Source organism: Ascaphus truei, chromosome 7 (genome assembly GCF_040206685.1).
Source record: "Ascaphus truei isolate aAscTru1 chromosome 7, aAscTru1.hap1, whole genome shotgun sequence".
Classification (NCBI taxonomy): Eukaryota; Metazoa; Chordata; class Amphibia; order Anura; family Ascaphidae; genus Ascaphus; species Ascaphus truei.
Window position 1 is genome coordinate 9,932,311 of NC_134489.1, and position 21,833 is coordinate 9,954,143.

The window sequence follows — 21,833 nt, forward strand, 5'->3', positions numbered from 1 at the left end:
ACAGGTAAAACCCAGAGCCAGGGAGCGGGTCGGACAGGAAGCGCTCAGACCCAGTCAGAATAAACCCATCGCATATAAACGGAACAGGTAAAACCCAGAGCCAGGGAGCGGGTCGGACAGGAAGCGCTCAGACCCAGTCAGAATAAACCCATCGCATTTACACGGAACAGGTAAAACCCAGAGCCAGGGAGCGGGTCGGACAGGAAGCGCTCAGACCCAGTCAGAATAAACCCATCGCATATACACAGAACAGGTAAAACCCAGAGCCAGGGAGCGGGTCGGACAGGAAGCGCTCAGACCCAGTCAGAATAAACCCATCGCATATACACAGAACAGGTAAAACCCAGAGCCAGGGAGGGGGTCGGACAGGAAGCGCTCAGACCCAGTCAGAATAAACCCATCGCATATACACAGAACAGGTAAAACCCAGAGCCAGGGAGCGGGTCGGACAGGAAGCGCTCAGACCCAGTCAGAATAAACCCATCGCATATACACGGAACAGGTAAAACCCAGAGCCAGGGAGCGGGTCGGACAGGAAGCGCTCAGACCCAGTCAGAATAAATCCATCGCATATAAACGGAACAGGTAAAACCCAGAGCCAGGGAGCGGGTCGGACAGGAAGCGCTCAGACCCAGTCAGAATAAACCCATCGCATTTACACGGAACAGGTAAAACCCAGAGCCAGGGAGCGGGTCGGACAGGAAACGCTCAGACCCAGTCAGAATAAACCCATCGCATTTACACGGAACAGGTAAAACCCAGAGCCAGGGAGCGGGTCGGACAGGAAGCGCTCAGACCCAGTCAGAATAAACCCATCGCATATACACAGAACAGGTAAAACCCAGAGCCAGGGAGCGGGTCGGACAGGAAGTGCTCAGACCCAGTCAGAATAAATCCATCGCATATACACAGAACAGGTAAAACCCAGAGCCAGGGAGCGGGTCGGACAGGAAGCGCTCAGACCCAGTCAGAATAAACCCATCGCATATACACAGAACAGGTAAAACCCAGAGCCAGGGAGCGGGTCGGACAGGAAGCGCTCAGATCCAGTCAGAATAAATCCATCGCATATACACGGAACAGGTAAAACCCAGAGCCAGGGAGCGGGTCGGACAGGAAGCGCTCAGACCCAGTCAGAATAAACCCATCGCATTTACACGGAACTTTTTACTGTATATAATGATACTGAACAGTCCGTGAGAAACGAAGTAACAACTAAGTGCCTTAGAGATTCTTGGGTAGGGACTTGTGCCTGGGACAGTATCTGCACAGCACTGCTTACACATCAGAGTTATATATGAACAATCTGTTAATATGACTACAAAGATAAAATATTATTATGGCAGCGATCACTCCAACCCGTGTCTTTTCCCACATATAAAGTGAATGATTATATTACTGTATGGTCTATTGAACAGGCCGGTTTAAATTTTCACACATGATGATATGTGTCTGTGTTTATATATGTGTTAATGTTTATCTATAGATAGGTGTGTGTGTGTGTGTGTGTGTGTGTGTGTGTGTGTGTGTGTGTGTGTGTGTGTGTGTGTGTGTATATATATATTGTTATTTGAAAAGGCCCCCCCTAGTGATGGGAAAGCGGGAGGGGAGGAAGTGGGTTTGAACTTTCATAGATATGCAAGAGGAAGATGAAAGGGTAGAGGGGTATGTAGGCAAAGGGAATTCTTCCCGTCCTGCATCTAAACGTCAGACTCTCACAGGACATCTTTTTTTTCGATGGCAGAAGAGCCTCTGACCGCGTGACCCTTGTTAAGGTTACAGGGACGTGCTGTCTTAGCAGGTTACGTAGTAAGTGCACCTGAACCTGCTTGTGTGTGCAATGTTTTCCAGGCCTGGACGCGGCTGGAGAAAGCGGAGCATGACAGGGAGGTTGCTCTGCGTAACGAGCTGATCCGCCAGGAGAAGCTGGAGCTGCTCTCCCAGCGCTTTGACCAGAAGGCAGCCATGAGAGAAGCGTGGCTGAGCGAGAACCAGAGGCTGGTGTCCCAGGTAACGTGGCGTGACGCGCCGTACGGTGGCTGCGGGAAGACTTTCATGTAAACATGAGCGTCTTTCCTGCGAATGTAATGTGAATCTGTCACACAGCGGGCAAAACCTTTTATTTTATTAACCCTTTTCTCTGTTTTAGTCTCGACTCCCATTACCACCGGTGTTTATTTCACTGCCGCGCTTCGGGCACCTTCTGAATTACTTCAAGCATTTGGCCGCGTGCATTGTTTCGTGCCCGCGGCGCGATCAAAATGATGTGCCTCTATGAGGCTGTCCTTAGAGCGCGCGGCCGCGCGTGTGACCAAAAGCGCCGGCGCTCGCGATGCGTGAGGAAACAAATACATTTGTTTCCTCGGGCGACAGCCGGGTCACGTGAGAGGTTTGCCCAATGGGGGCAAACCAGCTCCGTGATGTCACGGCCACACCCCCGACACGCTTCCCCATCGCGTCTACCCAGGAAACAGATCGCTGCAGGTAAAGGCGCGTGTTACGTTACCCTCGCACCACGGACGCGGCCCAACAAAGTGAAACAGCTACTAAATCACTGTTACGTTCTACCAAATAAAAATCCCACTTGTGTCTTTCCAAACAGTGCTTCCACTGCAGCCAGGGATTCTGGGTAATGACATGCAAATGAACACTCCCAGTGAGTCACTCTTTACGTCATCCATTTTAACATGGGGCCCTATTCAATTCTACAAACCCCAGCTTGGTGGTCCCAAATTCATATGGGTTGCATTTTGGCCGGTGTTTCATCCTATGCATGGGCAGTGCTAGCTGAATATGAAATTAACCAAATTAAAAACACACACAAAAGAGATGAAAATGATTAAAGTACATCAAATAAAATTGTGTTGGTTTGCTCTTCTAATAATGGAAGTTAAAGTACAGAATATGTAAAGGAGGAAGAGAGGAGCTTCCTTTTAGAAGCGGTCGCATTTTATCAGTATGGCGATGGTTCCCTCTGCTCCCCGTACAGGATAATTTCGGCTACGACCTCCCTGCCGTGGAAGCCGCCATGAAGAAGCACGAAGCCATTGAGGCAGATATTTCGTCGTACGAAGAGAGGATCCAGGTGGTGGCAGAGCTGGCCCAGGAGATGGAGTCGGAGGGATACTACGATATCTGCAGAATCACGGCCCAGAAGGACAACATCCTGCGTCAGTGGAACCTCCTGAAGGGGCTTCTGGGCGCCAGGCGCTGGAGACTGGAGCAGAACCTGTCTCTGCAGAAGATATTCCAGGAAATGGTCTACATGATAGACTGGATGGACGAGATGCAGGTAACCACTTCGGCAGCAGCCAATCAGAACACTCCATTCTGCTTTGCTCAAGCACACTCTTATTGAACTACAATGGTGTCCAGTGTGCACATGCACCGACCGCTGTGATTGGCTGAGGCATTGGAGCCTTTTACTCCTCCCCTCTTTAAAGGGGCAGTGCAGCTTACCCTCAGAAAAATGTTTTGTTCAAAAATATTAAATAATGGAGGTTTCAAGGCACTGCGGGTGTGAGAATATGACATTTATTAAACTAAGCACTAAGCACTAAGTGCTTAGTTTAATAAATGTTATATTCTCACATCCGCAGTGCCTTGGATCTTCCATTATTTAGTGCAGTCTAGGATTTTTCTGCAGATTTCCCTGACCCAGGTGCACCGGTGATAATCACAAGTATTTTTTGTATTTGATATTTAGGTGTGCTGTACTGCTATCTTTTGTTTAAAAATGTGGCATTTCAACAATTAGTTCTCCTTGAAAATCTTTGCAAAGGGGGTTCTATCGATGTATAATGGAGCGGGGATAAAAAAAGAGAGTGAAGGAGAGAGAGGCCATGACCAACAGTGAAATATATATATATATAAACAGTGGTCGACAAATCACCAAAAAATCTACTCGCCACCTAGTACCACACGTGTGCTGCTTGGGCCAATAGGAGCTCGCCACGATGTTAAATCCACTCGCCCGGGGCGTGCAAATGTATAGGTTTGTCGAACACTAGATAAATATCTATGGTAATAGGTTTATTTAGACTTGAGACAGAACTCAGATAAGGCATAATTCCCCAATGATCTGAGGAATGTGTCCTGTTCCCCCAGGTACCCTTGTCCTCCAAAGATTTCGGGAAGCACCTGCTGGAGGTGGAAGACCTCCTGCAAAAGCACAGTCTGCAGGAGTCTGACATCGCTGCTCAGACTGAGAGGGTGCATTCTCTCAACCAGGCCGCGCTGAAGTTCACAGCGATGAGTGGTACGTGCTCAGGAACCGCTGGTGGAAGTGTGACCGTGTAAGGGCGCAGGGGGTGTATTCGTAGGGACAAAAGGGGCTGGGATTTTAAGCCACGAAAAAATTAATTCCATGTAATAAATAATCTAGCTCGAAATAATGACGCGTGGCAGGTAAAAACAGCGTGGCCTATATTTGTTAGTAGTGCTCTTTTACAAGATGTCTTCCGGCGCCAGAAGACACTGCACAGATCATTTACTTGAGCTGTAAGTCAAGTCGAATAGCACCACTTAGTAAATATGGGCCTTTATTACTCCCATCTACTATTCTGTCCTAATTATGTAATAATTACTGTATGGAGTTTCTTGTTTGAAGTGGATGATAGAACTGGGTCCTTGTGAGCCCCATATATATGTGTGTTGTTGTGTGTGTTTGTGTCCTTGTGAGCCCCATATATATGTGTGTTGTTGTGTGTGTTTGTGTCCTTGTGAGCTCCATATATATGTGTGTTGTTGTGTGTGTTTGTGTCCTTGTGAGCCCCATATATATGTGTGTTGTTGTGTGTGTTTGTGTCCTTGTGAGCCCCATATATATGTGTGTTGTTGTGTGTGTTTGTGTCCTTGTGAGCCCCATATATATGTGTGTTGTTGTGTGTGTTTGTGTCCTTGTGAGCCCCCCCAGCAAAATTACCTTGTAATTATACTATGCTACTACTTTTGTCATTCGCAAATCAAAATCATTATTTTTTTAAGCAACAATAAATGTGTTTTAAACATAACCTGTGCTTTTCTATGCAGCGAAGGCGTTCGGTAACCGGATTAGGTTGATACATTTGTTATAAAATATTGTTGTTGTTTTTTGTCCGCTTCCAGGGATTGTACCTTTTTAAATCCAGGCTTCAGACGCACAGTAACTCCCTGACTTGTTGTGCCGCTTAGATTACCAGCCCTGCGACCCGCAGGTTGTCTGTAACCGCGTGGAGCACGTGAAGAGCTGCCTGGAGGGGCTCCGTCAGCTGGCAGAGAAGCGGCGGGGTGAGCTGGAGGAGTCTCGCCGGTTGTGGTGCTTCCTGCAGGAGGTGGAGGAGGCAGAGAGCTGGATCCGGGAGAAGGGGCAGATCCTGTCCGCCCCGCAAAACTACGGGAAGGACCTGAGCAGCATCCTGCGGCTGCTGAGCAAGCACAATATCCTGGTGGGGGAGCTGGGACGGAGGCACGCCATGCTGGAGCAGACACTGCACAAGGGAGAACAGGTGAGACAGACGTGCTGCACTCTATAACAGGACTGAGCATCTTCATGCAGGGCCACACTCCTGGAAACGAATACGTTGTGCTTCGCCCCTTTGAAGGGAGCACCATGTACTGTGTAACTACAATGAGTATTTGTATGCACTCTACAGTCATCATGAGTATCTCATAGCATTCCCACACCCCCTGTAAAGAACTATATATATTTACATACATCTGTACGCATCCACTCCTAAGTGTATGTGCTGCACTGTATAACTATACCTTGTATCACTATACACTTTCACCCCCCTAAACATGAAAGTGCTGGACTGTATAATAATACCGAGTGCCAGTTCTGCTGTTAATCTGGTACTTGGCATCAAGTTATTCTGCACATATTGTGTCCTATGTGTCTCAACGTGTAATTTGCAGAGCGTAAATAGCAGTAGTTTGGGGGGCACATCTTCTTATCAGATGGAATTGCATTTCTTCGAGGTTTTTCTATTGGACAGTGTTTGTCTCAAGTGGTCTCCTTACTCTTATCCCACCCTGTCCTTATCAGAGAGCTAATGAAGATAGCAGGAAGGGGCGATAATGGGGCTCTGTCTGTGCAAACTCTTGTTGAGAACAGCGACATCAGACAAAAGGGAAAAGCCAGACAAAAAGCAAACCCCTCCCAAGTCTCAGCTCATCATGGTTACAAACTAACTTTAAAAGATGATTACAAAATATATATTTGTGTCAAATGTTGTCCAGATTTAACACCTAGCGTATATATCGCTTCCGTTAAGGAGGGGCTAGGAGATGACCGGTCCCCATACAGGATAAGGGTCAAGGAAACCAATTCAAGGCAATGTCTTACCGGCAGTGTGTGTGTTACTTCAAAGGTGTTGGCCAAGAGACGGCGCGGGACGTCCGGGTTCCGTCAGCGGATGGAGGAAGTGAGGCTGCAGTGGGGGAGACTGGATGAGGCCTCCAGCGCCCACCATCAGAAGCTCCTGGAGGCCAACAACTTCCACCAGTTCAACGCCGACACAGGGGAGCTGACGTGGTGGCTGCAAGATGCTTACCGCCTGGTCTCCAGCGACGACTTCGGCCACGACGAGTTCTCCACCCAGTCCCTCGTCAAGAAGCACCGGGCGGCCACGGCAGAGATCGAGCAGCACAGCGCGGCCGTGCAAGGGTTAAGAAAGCAGCTGTCGGAGCTGGGAGCGGAGTACCGGGACCAGGTGGACGTGCAGATCAGCATTGTGGAGGTGGAGCAGCTGTACGGAGAGGTGGCCGAAGTGGCAGCACTGAGGAGCCAGTGGCTGCAGGATGCGCTCGACGTCTACAAGATGTTCGGGGAGGTGAACTCGTGCGAGGTGTGGGTAGACGAGAAGGAGCAGTGGCTGGTCAGGATGGAGATCCCACAGCGACTGGAGGACGTGGAAGTGGTGCAGCATAGGTGAGACGGGGGACACAGGGAGTCGGAAGGTCTCTATCAATAAGTTGCATTATGTACATAGCCCTGAAAATGAAGGTGCTGCACTGTATGACTATGCAGAGTATCACTGTGCACTTTTCTCCCCCATAGAATGTATGCACTGTAGCTCCCTACTATCAGATGTGTAACTATGTGTTTTAACCATCTAAAAATTAATAGGAGAGACAGAGAGAGGTGTGAGGGAGCGAGAGGAAGGGATAGAGGAGAGAGAGAGAGAGGATAGCGAGGAAGGGGAGAGAGACAATAAAAATGAACGTGCTGCACTCTACGACCATGCAGAGTATCACTATGCAGTTATAGCCCGCTCAAAACGTATGCCCTACACTCTACTGTCACGTGTAACTATATATTTTAACCATCTAAAAATCAACAGGAGAGACAGAGAGAGGTGTGAGGGAGCGAGAGGAAGGGATAGAGGAGAGAGAGAGAGCTGCACTCTCCTGTCACATAAGTACCGTATGTATGTGAAGTAATTTTTTAGAGGGCGAAGAGGAGAGATGTATGGGAGAAAGAGGGGTGGGAGAGAGAGGAATAAGTGAGAGAGACACCCAGGAGAGGGGGATGAGAGAGAGAGACACCCAGGAGAGGGGGATGAGAGAGAGAGACACCCAGGAGAGGGGGATGAGAGAGAGAGACACCCAGGAGAGGGGACTGAGAGAGAGATGCGGGCTCACTTGTGAGTGTTTCTGACTCATGCTTTGCCCTTGTAGGTTTGAGAGCTTGGATCAGGAAATGAACAGCCTGATGGGCCGCGTACTGGATGTGAATCAGATCGTACAACAGCTCCTGGAGGGGGGACATCCCAGCTCCTCAGAGGTCCAGGCTTGTCAGGACCACCTAAACAGCAGGTACGTGTACCGCTAAATCAGAGAGCAGGGGTAGCCCGGTATCACAAGACTCTGGCCCCTCTGTCAGGTAAGAGGTTACCTCTTCACCCCCTCCCGTGGCCGGATTTTTGTACCACGGCCTTCAAGGGTGGCAGGCACAGCATCATGATTCAGCCTTCTGCTAGAGTCACGTGGCTGCATTAGAATCAGCAGGATGGTGCTCTGCTGACGCCCAGGCATGTATGTCTGCCAAGCAGCATCGATCCCTGTGCTCACCGCCGGAAAGGATTAAATAACATTACCTCCCCCTCTGAAATCCTTCTGCTGGCCTGGCCATCAAATCCCGCATTGGCTGTGAAATGCTCCTTCTCTTCTCCCAGGCTCTGCACTCCTCTGCCCCTCCTCACAGCTCAGCTCCTGTGTGCTTTTCTCAGGTCCCTGCTCAACTCCAGGGTGCTGCTCACCATCTCCTCTCTCCCCCGCTTGTCTCCATCGTCTCGTCTGGAGCTCACTGCCGCTCATTATCCTTCTCTCCCTAACATCAAATAAAAATACCACCTGTGAGCACATTCACGTGTCTGAGACAGGTCTGCAACCCTGCCTTTCCTCATTATCTCTTGGCACAGTGGTGCGCAAACTGGGGGGCGCGCCCCCCAATGGGGGCGGGAGAATTTCTAAGGGGGGCACGGGCGGTTACCGGACCCCTGCGCTCTTCCCCACAGCATTTAAATTAAATGCCAGGGGAGGCGTGAGGCCTCTGTAACTCACTTACCTGCTGCCAGCCGGCTCTTTGGGGATGCGTCGTCACGGCAACGCGCGGCAAATGACGCGGTGGGGTCACGTGACGTCACATGACCCGCGACGTCATTTGACGCCGAGCCATTGGGAGAGGGGGGGCGTGAACGCTTCGGCTCCCCGGAAGGGGGCCGCAGCTCAAAAAGTTTGCGCACCGCTGTCTTAGCATACAATGCTTCCACTGCAACCAGGGATTCTGGGTAATAACATGCAAATGAGCACATTGTGTCACTTCTTTGCTTCCTATCCATTTTAACATGGACCCCTATAAGCTCCTGCCTGCAGGATTACAGAGATTTTTCAGCACAGCCTGGGTTAAAGACGTGCACGGCCAGTAAACCCATCATCAAAACGCATCTGAAAACGTGGCTTCCTTGTGAAGCATTTCATTCATTCCTACACTACACCACCTTCTCCAAATGCACTTACTCGCCCTCTTAGCCTTTCTTATGACTTACATGAATTCCTATTGTCTCCTAACACAGCATTTAGATTGCAAGTTCTTCAGGGCAGGGTCTCCCTTCTGCCAATTGTACTTTGTATATATAATGTTCTTACCCCCGGTTTTGGATTGTATGCCCCTGTATTAAATTATTATTATTATTATTATTATTATTACGTTTTTGACTATTCTGCAGTATCGCTGCTTCTCAAACGCGTGGCTGGTCAAAAGAACAAAATAGCTTGAAACAACTTAGACAACAGCGTAAATAACCCAGTGTAATCTGCTTTATTGAAATATACAATCCCCCTTAAACTAACTGTTTTACTTATATCTTGAACACAATTAATATGTTTTGCTTTTCTCTGGAAACACTGGATAAAAGTATATCAGTTACTGACTGCCTGGCTGATGACGGCTTCATTCATTCATTCATTCCTTGTTCATTCATTCATTCATTCATTCATTCCTTGTTCATTCATTCATTCATTCTTTGTTCATTCCTTGTTCATTCATTCATTCATTCCTTGTTCATTCATTCATTCATTCATTCCTTGTTCATTCATTCCTTGTTCATTCATTCATTCATTCCTTGTTCATTCCTTGTTCATTCATTCATTCCTTGTTCATTCATTCATTCATTCCTTGTTCATTCATTCATTCCTTGTTCATTCATTCCTTGTTCATTCATTCATTCATTCCTTGTTCATTCATTCATTCCTTGTTCATTCATTCATTCCTTGTTCATTCATTCATTCCTTGTTCATTCCTTGTTCATTCATTCATTCATTCCTTGTTCATTCATTCATTCATTCCTTGTTCATTCATTCATTCCTTGTTCATTCCTTGTTCATTCATTCATTCATTCCTTGTTCATTCATTCATTCCTTGTTCATTCATTCATTCCTTGTTCATTCCTTGTTCATTCATTCATTCCTTGTTCATTTTGTATTTTTTTTTTTAAAGGTGTTCGCTCTATTTAACCCTTTCACTGACTGTAGTTCACTTTTGTCCAATGAGAGACTGGCCCTTTTACCCTTTCACTGCTTGAGAGGCCTGCAGCACAGTGGCCTCTCCGACAGCATAAGGTTTTTAAGTACAGTACACATCTGATGTTTTTATGTTTTAAGTCTTGATAATACCTTTACATTTTTGTGCAATAATAAATTAATAAAAAATAATAATGTGTTAATAATAAGAGTTCTCAGCAACGCATTGGTGTCTGAACAGGTGGAACAGGATCGTGGAGCTGGTGGAGCAGAGGAAAGATCAGTTAAGCTCCGTTCTGCGCCTGCAGAACTACTTCCTGGAGTGCAACGAGGTGAAATCCCAGATCCGGGAGAAGAGGAAAGCCATGGAGTCCACACAGTGCGGCAGTGGGGAGCTGGGAGGGGTGCTGTCCCTCCAGAGGAAGCTCTCCACTATGGAGGCCGCGCTGCTGGCCCTCGAACCCAAGCTGGTCCAACTTCAGCAGGACGCGGAAGTGCTCGCCACCGGAAACCCAGCCCAGGCCATGGAGGTGCTGGTGCACTTTGAGGAAATCAGTGGGGAGTGGGAGGCTCTGAAGAGGACACTGCAAGGGTGCGAGGACTCCCTTTCGGTCGCCAGTAAACTGCAGCAGTTCATCCAGGATTTGGATAACTTCCTGACCTGGCTGGTCAAGACGCAGACAGCAGTAGCTGCAGAGGAGCTGCCGTCCAACCTGGTAGAGGCAGAGAGACTGCTGGGCCTCCATGGCTCCCTGAAAGAGGAAATCAGCCGCTACGAGGAGGACTATGGCAAGATCCAAGAGGTCAGCGACCTTCTGAGCCTGGAGGAGGCCGACTTGCCCTACCTGTCCCTCCAGCAGTGGTTGCAGAAGTTGGAGGTGGGCTGGAACAAGCTGCTGCAGATGTGGGAGAACCGGAGGGAGGTCCTGGTGCAGTCCCACATCTTCCACCTCTTCCTGAGGGACGTCAAACAGGCTGAGGCCTGCCTCAACAACCAGGTGAGTGGGACAGCGGCAATTTTTTGGTTTTTAGGAGGTCATAAGCACACAGGAGTTGAAGGTAGATAAGGCCCAGTCTGTCCATATTCCCAACTTGCTATAAAATCATAAACGCAAAGAATGCAAGTTTTGTATCTGGAAAGATCCCTCATATTCACCGTAAGCCTTCTCATGCCTCATAGCCTCATGTGTGCACTGTATCAAGCAAATCATATTAAAGGAGCAGTCCCACAAAAAAACAAAGCAATAACATATCCTGATTGTTTCTGTTGTGCGGTGTCTATTCCTTACTCTTTGTTTTTTTCTCCAAAATCTTCATTTTATTTGCTGCGTTTTCACCTGTTTATTATTTCCTTGGCACCAGCTCTCACCGTGTAGCTACCTCTGTTGTCTTAATGAGAGTGAATGGCAGTGGCCATATTTACCTCTCGGGGAGGCACATTTTCAGCAGCTGATATCTCCAGGATTCAACTACAGAATTGAAAAAGGGCGCGATTGCTAAAACCAGCAGCAAAAATGGGCTGTGCAATGGTAAAAAGAAAGGAGGCTTTATTTAAATGTTATTTTTATGGTGAGTAGAGCGTATTGCTCTATTAGTTAATAATAATTCCCCCACCAACAAAGCCAGGAAACATCACGGTAACATCTCCCAGCGGCCCCGGAGCGGCCCAAAATAAGTCTCTTCTGTAATTCTGTATGCGGGGGACTGGGAGGATCTAACGGAAATACCACATTAAGGAGATATGGAATCTGTATCTGGAGTGGCCAACTCCAGTCCTCAAGGGCCACCAACAGGTCAGGTATTAGGGATATCCCTGCTTCAGCACAGGCGGATCAATCAGAGGCTCCGTTATTGTGACTGAGCCCCTGATTGAGCCACCTGTGCTGAAGCAGGGATATCCTTAAAACATGACCTGTTGGTGGCCCTAGAGGACTGGTTGTCACGGTAACTTATGACAAGATATAATATTCACCAAAATACCTGGGTTGAACTGAACACGACTAGATATGATAAAATATAATTTATTCCTTGAAAAAGGTGAACACACGAGATATACAAATAACAGACAAAATATACACTTACTTAAGGGGTTTGGACAAGAAAGCCATCAGGATACAGGATGGGCCATTTCTTCCATAACACAGGTTCAGATGTAAACATCACGAAAAGCACAAAGACACAGAGTATAGGACTGACACTGGTTTATATGCAAATCTCCAGTCTATACCTTACTATTGAGTGTAGGCCATTGGAGAACAATTACCTGCACCCAATCTCTGTCATAAATCAGTGGTGAGGTTGACAGTCTTACCTCAGAGTAAAACTTCTCCCACCCCAGGACGTTTACAAACTGCTTTTCCTATCTAAATAACTTCATAACTTCAGTTCAGTAATACTTACTGGCACTCGAGACACATTAATACATTCCGGCACGCATGACGCTCCCAATGAGACTAAATATTACCGTGTAATACTAAAATTAAGAGAGATATTAATATCTGTCTCTTAGTACCTGCTAGACATCATGTGTCTGTAATCATTAGTTGCGAATCGGTCCCACGAATACACACGTAGCTTTTAGCATGTTCAGCCGAGGATGTCTCGTGATATTCTCATATTTAATAAGGTCACTCATTCTGATATCTCCTTCTGTAGCCGCACCCCTGGCCCCCATAATCCCCTTGTCAAGAAATGCTTTGAAGCTGGACCTCCTGTGTAGAGAACGTTTGTCACAGGTGCTATAGTTCACACCCAATGCTCCAGACATGGGCCTAGCTGTCTCTACCAGCAATATACACTTGGCCTGCAAATTAGGTATTAACATACATCAAACCCCCTCTGTACTTTTCACACCCAACTTCAATCAAGCCTTTTGAAGCCCAGATATTTCTGAAAAGACACCACACATATTTGTATTTTCCTAAAACTGTAGCTCATTAACCCCTTAAGCCTCCCGCATCAACCCCAGTGTATGTGTTGGTGCAAACACTGGGATGAGACAATACATTTTTACAGGGAAATAAACAGTTGGATTCCGAAGCAAGGTAAAAACACATTACTGGACCCCAGTCCAGTTAACCCCTTGCTTCTCCAGTGAGAGCAGGGGCTGGCCATATGGGGTGTAACCCCTTTAATACCGGGCCAAACCCCCTCTCCCATGACACTGGTGTTGGCTGCTCCTGGATTTGGATGTATCTATTTATTTGTGTGACTAGCTGTAAGTATCTATGTATTTGTAAGTGTGTGTCTTGTACGTGTTTGTGAATGTGCTAGTGAAAAAGTATACCTGTATTTATCTGTGTATGCACTAGGTGTGTGTCTGTATTTATCTGTGTATGCACATGTGTGCATTTGTGAAGGTTCTTTTATGTAAAGTAAGTGTTTCATTGTGTTGAAGTGCGTCTGAGCTGGAGCAAGGAGACCAGATGCAGTAGAAATAACACACGCACATAGCGTCCGAGGCAAATGCAGCAGCTCTTACTGCATCGGATTTAAATAAGATAAGACCCTCCCCTAATTATGACTGCTGTACGGTAGAACTGGGTCACTGCGTCCGCTGGGGAGCAATGTAATCCCCATCAAAGCAAACCTACTCCCAAGATGCTTAATGAAGTTTGTTTTGCCTCCTTTAGTTGTCTCCCAGTCTCCGTGTGAACAGACGCAGCTCACTGTCCCAGAATATTCCAAAGCAGAATGTGCATATATTAGAATGCAAATTAATACAAATAGACACGCACGAATATGTATGTATGTGCTTATGTTAATATATGTGTACAGTAGATACATCAGGGTGGGAAAGAGCGTGGCCAGAGCCATGTTATTAATAATTGTAATTACCAAATACTGTACTGCTCTTAGTGCACACGCAATAAATGCACACACCTGGCTCACCCAGTCTGCACCTTTTCCTACTTGCTGTCACCCTATATTATCTCTGCCTTTTTACCATATTTAGGATCCACCGGTGTGTCTGTCCCAATTCCTTAAAAAATAAAAAAGCATGTCCTTGTATACCACTGCTAGTTGTACGCAGCGCTTTACAGAGACATTTTGCAGCCACAGGTCCCTGCCCCGCAGAGCTTACAATCTATGCTTTTGGTGCCGGAGGCACAGGGAGATAAAGTGACTTGCCCAAGGTCACAAGGAACCGATACCAGGAATTGAACCAGGTTCCCCAGCTTCGTACTCAGTGCCAGAGTCAGTGTCTTTACTCACTGAGCCGCTCCTTCTCCATTAGCCCCTGTCTCTGCTGGGGGGCTGTTCTATGCACCCACTACTTTTTCAGTGAAGAAATACCTTTTCAAGATTCCCCCCACCATCCCAGAGCGTGAACTTGGGTTCAATGATTACATTTTAGATGTAGTCTGTAGTCTTAGTATCTGAGCAGGGGAGTCGGAAAAGGGGGGCCCAGGTGAAGTCATTCACTTTCACAATAAGCCTCCCTCCTCTCCCCCCTATCTAGGAGTCAGCGCTGGCTCACGTGGAGTTACCGAACACGGTGGAGGGAGTGGAAGAAGTCATAAAGAAGCACAAGGATTTTCTGACCACCATGGAGCTGAACTCCCAGAAAGTTTCAGTGGCTGTGGATGCCGGGGGGAGCCTGATACGTTTGGGAAACGTGTTTGCTGACCGGGTCCAGGAGAGAATCAACACCATCCAGAAGAGGTGAGCATGAGGACCGGAGGAACCTTCAGCTGTGTCTGTAGGATGACATGGGCACAGAGCAGGATGTGTGGAACCTTCAGCTGTGTCTGTAGGATGACCTGGGCACAGCAGGAGGTGTGGAACCTTCAGCTGTGTCTGTAGGATCCCATGGGCACAGAGCAGGATGTGTGGAACCTTCAGCTGTGTCTGTAGGATGACATGGGCACAGAGCAGGATGTGTGGAACCTTCAGCTGCGTCTGTAGGATGACATGGGCACAGAGCAGGATGTGTGGAACCTTCAGCTGCGTCTGTAGGATGACCTGGGCACAGAGCAGGATGTGTGGAACCTTCAGCTGCGTCTGTAGGATGACATGGGCACAGAGCAGGATGTGTGGAACCTTCAGCTGCGTCTGTAGGATGACATGGGCACAGAGCAGGATGTGTGGAACCTTCAGCTGCGTCTGTAGGATGACCTGGGCACAGAGCAGGATGTGTGGAACCTTCAGCTGCGTCTGTAGGATGACATGGGCACAGAGCAGGATGTGTGGAACCTTCAGCTGTGTCTGTAGGATGACATGGGCACAGAGCAGGATGTGTGGAACCTTCAGCTGTGTCTGTAGGATGACATGGGCACAGAGCAGGATGTGTGGAACCTTCAGCTGTGTCTGTAGGATGACATGGGCACAGAGCAGGATGTGTGGAACCTTCAGCTGTGTCTGTAGGATGACATGGGCACAGAGCAGGATGTGTGGAACCTTCAGCTGTGTCTGTAGGATGACCTGGGCACAGAGCAGGATGTGTGGAACCTTCAGCTGTGTCTGTAGGATGACATGGGCACAGAGCAGGATGTGTGGAACCTTCAGCTGTGTCTGTAGGATCACATGGGCACAGAGCAGGATGTGTGGAACCTTCAGCTGTGTCTGTAGGATGACATGGGCACAGAGCAGGATGTGTGGAACCTTCAGCTGTGTCTGTAGGATGACATGGGCACAGAGCAGGATGTGTGGAACCTTCAGCTGTGTCTGTAGGATGACATGGGCACAGAGCAGGATGTGTGGAACCTTCAGCTGTGTCTGTAGGATGACATGGGCACAGAGCAGGATGTGTGGAACCTTCAGCTGTGTCTGTAGGATGACATGGGCACAGAGCAGGATGTGTGGAACCTTCAGCTGTGTCTGTAGAATGACATGGGCACAGAGCAGGATGTGAGGAACCTTCAGCTGTGTCTGTAGGATGACATGGGCACAGAGCAGGATGTGTGGAACCTTCAGCTGTGTCTGTAGGATGACATGGGCACAGAGCAGGATGTGTGGAACCTTCAGCTGTGTCTGTAGGATGACATGGGCACAGAGCAGGATGTGTGGAACCTTCAGCTGTGTCTGTAGGATGACCTGGGCACAGAGCAGGATGTGTGGAACCTTCAGCTGTGTCTGTAGGATGACATGGGCACAGAGCAGGATGTGTGGAACCTTCAGCTGTGTCTGTAGGATGACCTGGGCACAGAGCAGGATGTGTGGAACCTTCAGCTGTGTCTGTAGGATGACCTGGGCACAGAGCAGGATGTGTGGAACCTTCAGCTGTGTCTGTAGGATGACATGGCACAGAGCAGGATGTGTGTGCAGGATGAATTCACACCATGCAGCACATCACTTCTGTACTATACCTAACCCGTTAGGTGCTGCGCTCCCCCCACTCATCAGGGATATGAGGGAATATCTCTATTTATACAGTAGATCAGCTTGATTATCATATGTATGTATGTGTGAATATCTATATATACCTACAGTATGTTTCTCTCTCATTATCTATATATACACATATATAACTATTGGCCCAAGCAGCACACGTTTGGTACTAGGTGGCGAGTAGATTTTTTTGTGTGGCGAGTAGATTTTTTGGTGATCTGTCAACCACTGTATATAAATATATACACAAACATACTAAGACACATATATATACACACACATATACAAAATACATACAAAAACACACGTACGTAAACACACTCATATATATGTGAATATATAGATAATGAGAGAGAAACATACTATAGGTATATATAGATATTCATATATATCATATAAAAATATTACTTGTGAGCACATTCACACGTCTTAGACAGGTATGCAACCCTACTTTTTGCCATTATAGTGCTTCCACTGCAGCAAGAGATTCTGGGAAATGACATGCAAATGAGCACAGAGTGCCACCTTTTGTCTCAAACCCACATTACATGGAAAACCCTTAAGCCAATGCATGCTGTTTTAAACACAGCTTTTAAACATAGGCTGGGATGAGATGCAAAGCCAATAAACCCACTGACAGACAGACTGTTTCGATCTTGTGGGTCTCATCAGTGTGAGGTTGGTTGTACTGGCTTTGCAACTTGGACATGAGTAGGTCTTCACCACACATTATTTAAGTCATGATAGATAGATATAGATATATATATATATATATATATATATATATATATATATATATATATATATATATATATTTTTTTTTTTTTTTTTTTTAAACATTGTATGTCCCTGTGTCTAGGGGCAATCACATTGGACCTTTGGCCCGTCACTCCGCCTCAGGCCAATGAGATGGCTCCCTTGGCCCACCCGCCCCCGCACACCTCTCATTGGCCGGTGTGGTCTAACAGTATATACACACACATATGTCTCACCCCTCCGGATTGCCCGCCCCCCCACGGCTCTCATTGGCTCTAACCCAGGGGTCCCCAACCCCTGGCCACGCTGCTGCCTGAGGTGAGGAATTGCTACTGCTGGGTTCCGTTTTTGATCCCCCCCCATGCTGTGTTTTTGACCCCCCCCCCCCACAGGTCCGTTTTTGACCCCTCCCCCAGCTCCGTTTTTGACCCCTCCCCCAGCTCCGTTTTTGACCCCTCCCCCAACTCCGTTTTGACTCCCCCCCCCCGACATACACACTGACACACACAGTGACAGACACACTGACACACACAGGGACAGACACACTGACACACACAGGGACAGACACACTGACACACACAGGGACAGACACACTGACACACACACAGGGACAGACACACTGACACACACACAGGGACAGACACACTGACACACACACAGGGACTGACACACACAGGGACAGAAACAATGAAACACACAGGGACAGAAACAATGAAACACACAGGGACAGACACAGTTTTCAGGACACCAACCCCCCCCTTGCCTCCTGCCTCCCCGCCCTCTCCTGCCTTCCCCCCCCTCTCCTGCCTTCCCCCCTCTCCTGCCTTCCCCCCCCCTCTCCTGCCTTCCCCCCCCTCTCCTGCCTTCCCCCCCCCTCTCCTGCCTTCCCCCCCCTCTCCTGCCTTCCCCCCCTCTCCTGCCTTCCCCCCCTCTCCTGCCTTACCCCCCCCTCTCCTGCCTTACCCCCCCCTCTCCTGCCTTACCCCCCCTCTCCTGCCTTACCCCCCCTCTCCTGCCTTCCCCCCTCTCCTGCCTTCCCCCCCCTCTCCTGCCTTCCCCCCCTCTCCTCCTGCCTTCCCCCCCTCTCCTGCCTTCCCCCCCTCTCCTGCCTCCACCCCTCTCCTGCCTCCCCCCCCCGCCCCTGCCTTCCCCCCCCCCGCCCCTGCCTTCCCCCCCCGCCTCTGCCTCCCCCCCCTGCCCCTGCCTCCCCCCCACCCCTGCCTCCCCCCCCACCCCTGCCTCCCCCCCCGCCCCTTCCTTTCCCCGCCCCTTCCTTCCCCAACCCCCCCGCCCATGCCTTCCCCCCCGCCGCCCCTGCTTTCCCCCCCCCCGCCGCCCCTGCCTTCCCCCCCGCCCCTGCCTTCCCCCCCGCCTTCCCCTCCCCCGCCTTCCCCTCCCCCGCCCCTGCCTTCCCCCCCCGCCCCTGCCTCCCCCCTCCCCCGCCCCTGCCTTCCCCCCCCGCCCCTGCCTCCCCCCCGCCCCTGTCTTCCCCTCCCCCTGCCCCTGTCTTCCCCTCCCCCCGTGTCTTCCCCCCCCGCCCCTGTCTTCCCCCCCCGCCCCTGCCTTCCCCCCCCCGCCCCTGCTTTCCCCCCCCCACCCCTGCTTTCCCCCCCCCCCCCACCCCTGCTTTCCCCCCCCCCCCACCCCTACCTCCCCCCCCGCCCCTACCTTCCCCCCCCCGCCCCTGCCTTCCCCCCCCCCGCCCCTGCCTTCCCCCCCCCCGCCCCTACCTTCCCCCCCGCCCCTGCCTTTCCCCCCCGCCCCTGCCTTTCCCCCCCGCCCCTGCCTTCCCCCCCCCCCGCCCCTGCCTTTTCCCCCCCCGCCCCTGCCTTCCCCCCCCCCGCCCCTGCCTTCCCCCCGCCCCTGCCTTCCCCCTCCCACCCCTGCCTTCCCCCCACCCCTGCCTTCCCCCCCCCGCCCCTGCCTTCCCCCCCCGCCCCTGCTTTCCCTCCTCCCCGCCCGCCCCTGCCTTTTCCCCCCCCCGCCCCTGCCTTCCCCCCCCGCCCCTGCCTTCCACCCGCCCCTGCCTTCCCCCCGCCCCCTGCCTTCCCCCCCCGCCCCTGCCTTCCCCCACCCCTGCCTTCCCCCCCCCCGCCCCTGCCTTCCCCCCCCGCCCCTGCTTTCCCTCCTCCCCGCCCTTCCCCCGCCCGCCCCTGCCTTCCCCCCGCCCCTGCCTTCTACCGCCCCTGCCTTCCCCCCCCCGCCCCTGCCTTCCCCCACCCCTGCCTTCCCCCCCCCGCCTTCCCCCCCCGCCCCTGCTTTCCCTCCTCCCCGCCCTTCCCCCGCCCGCCCCTGCCTTCCCGCCCCTGTCTTCCCCTCCCCCCCGCCCCCTGCCTTCCCCCCCCCGCCCTTCCTTCCCGCCCCTGCCTTCCCACCCCTGCCTTATCCCTTTCACCCACCCGCCACACTCCCGCCTCTGCCTTTCAGCCACCCGCTGCCTCACACACACCGACATCACTGACTAGCCGCCGCACCCACTCACCACCCACCCGGCGCCTCCCGCCTCATACCCACCCGCCACACTCATACCCCTACGCACCGACATCACTGACTAGCCGCCGCACCCACTCACCAGACACCCGCCGCCTCACACCCTAGCGGGACCCCCACCTCACATTTTTACATCACTTATGTCACCAAAATATACATTGTACTGTGGTGTGTTTACAATAAACCATTTTTAAACAATATCGTATTACATTTTATTCCATTTTTCTTTTCAACTATTTATAAATAATACTACCTATTACGGATTTACATCCCGGGCAACGCCGGGTATATCAGCTAGTGTATATATATATATACTAGCTGAGAGACCCGGCGTTGCCCGGGAGTCACACTGTCCCCCCCCCCCCAACACACTGTCCCCCCCTCCCCCACACACACACTGTCCCCCCCCCCCACACACACACTGTCCCCCCCTCCCCCACACACACACTGTCCCTCCCCCCCACACACATACACACGGTGTCCCACACACACTGTCCCCCCTCACCCCTCCCCCACACACTGTCCCCCTCCCCCACACACACACTGTCCCCCCCTCCCCCACACACACACTGTCCCCCCCCCCACACACACACTGTCCCCCCCCTCCCCCACACACACACTGTCCCTCCCCCCCACACACATACACACGGTGTCCCACACACACTGTCCCCCCTCACCCCCCCCCCACACACTCTGTCCCCCCCCACACACACACACTGTTCCACCCCTCACACACACACACACTGTCCCCCCTCCCCCACACACTGTCCCCCCCCTCACACACACACACTGTCCCCCTCCTCCCCCACACACACTGTCCCCCCCTCCCCCACACACACACTGTCCCCCCCTCCCCCACACACACTGTCCCCCCATCCCCCACACACACACTGTCCCCTCCTCCCCCACACACACACTGTCCCTCCCCCCCACACACATACACACGGTGTCCCACACACACTGTCCCCCCTCACCCCCCCACACACTGCCCCCCCCACACACACACACTGTTCCGCCCCTCACACACACACACACACTGTCCCCCCCTCCCCCCCACACACACACGGTGTCCCACACACGCTGTCCCCCCCCTCTCCCCACGCACACACAAAGCCCCCTCACCTCTGGCAGGACTCACAGCACCGCTCCTCTCTCCCGCGCTCCTCCGATTGTCACGCGCCTGGCCCTTCTCTGCTCTCCCTCCTCCCGTCCGGGGAGCGCTGCGCACGCGCCCCCTCTCTGCACCTGTGAGCGCGAGCCGCCGGGAAACGTGCAGCAGGGAAGGTGCAGGGCCTGTCCGTGAGAGACCCGGCGTTGCCCGGGAGTCAAACTGTCCCCCCCCCACACACACTGTCCCCCCCCCCACACACACTGTCCCCCCCCCTCCCCCACACACTGTCCCCCCCACACACACACACTGTCCCTCCCCTCCCCCACACACAACTGTCCCCCTCTCCCCCACACACACACTGCCCCCCCTCCCCCACACACACACTGTCCCCCCCTCCCCCACACACACACTGTCCCCCCCCCAAACACACACACTGTCCCCCCCTCCCCCACACACACACTGTCCCTCCCCCCCACAAACACTGTCCCTCCCCCCCCACACACACACACGGTGTCCCACACACACTGTCCCCCCCTTTCCCCCCCACACACTGTCCCCCCCCCACACACACACACTGTTCCACCCCTCACACACACACACACACACACACACACACACTGTCCCCCCTCCCCCACACACTGTCCCCCCCCTCACACACACACACTGTCCCCCCCCTCCCCCACACACACACTGTCCCCCCCTCCCCCACACACACACTGTCCCCCCCTCCCCCACACACACACTGTCCCCCCCTCCCCCACACACACTGTCCCCCCCCTCCCCCCCACACACACTGTCCCCCCCTCCCCCACACACACACTGTCCCCCCCTCCCCCACACACACACTGTCCCCCCCTCCCCCACACACACACTGTCCCCCCCTCCCCCACACACACACTGTACCTTCCCCCCACACACACACGGTGTCCCACACACACTGTCACCCCCCCTCTCCCCACGCACACACAAAGCCCCCTCACCTCTGCCAGGACTCACAGCACCGCTTCTCTCTCCCGCGCTCCTCCGATTGTCCCGCGCCTGGCCCTTCTCTGCTCTCCCTCCTCCCGTCCGGCGAGCGCTGCGCACGCGCCCCCTCTCTGCACCTGTGAGCGCGAGCCGCCGGGAAACGTGCAGCAGGGAAGGT

The 21,833-nt window shown here is 51.8% G+C and overlaps 1 protein-coding gene across 6 annotated transcripts in view; it reads left to right on the forward strand.

Annotated features, from left to right (window-relative positions):
* The window catches only part of SPTBN4 (spectrin beta, non-erythrocytic 4), a 133,654-nt gene that overhangs the window by 40,440 nt on the left and 71,381 nt on the right, over nt 1-21,833 (forward strand). For all 6 annotated transcript variants that reach the window (XR_012802532.1, XR_012802533.1, XM_075606983.1 and 3 more), the window contains 8 exons: nt 1,852-2,010; nt 2,990-3,292; nt 4,108-4,258; nt 5,173-5,486; nt 6,351-6,910; nt 7,660-7,797; nt 10,244-11,000; nt 14,465-14,667. Coding sequence is in view for 4 of the 6 variants with exons in the window: in XM_075606983.1 (XP_075463098.1) it covers nt 1,852-2,010; nt 2,990-3,292; nt 4,108-4,258; nt 5,173-5,486; nt 6,351-6,910; nt 7,660-7,797; nt 10,244-11,000; nt 14,465-14,667 (2,585 nt within the window). In the remaining 2 variants the exon portion in view is untranslated. The remainder of the gene's footprint in view (nt 1-1,851; nt 2,011-2,989; nt 3,293-4,107; nt 4,259-5,172; nt 5,487-6,350; nt 6,911-7,659; nt 7,798-10,243; nt 11,001-14,464; nt 14,668-21,833) is intronic.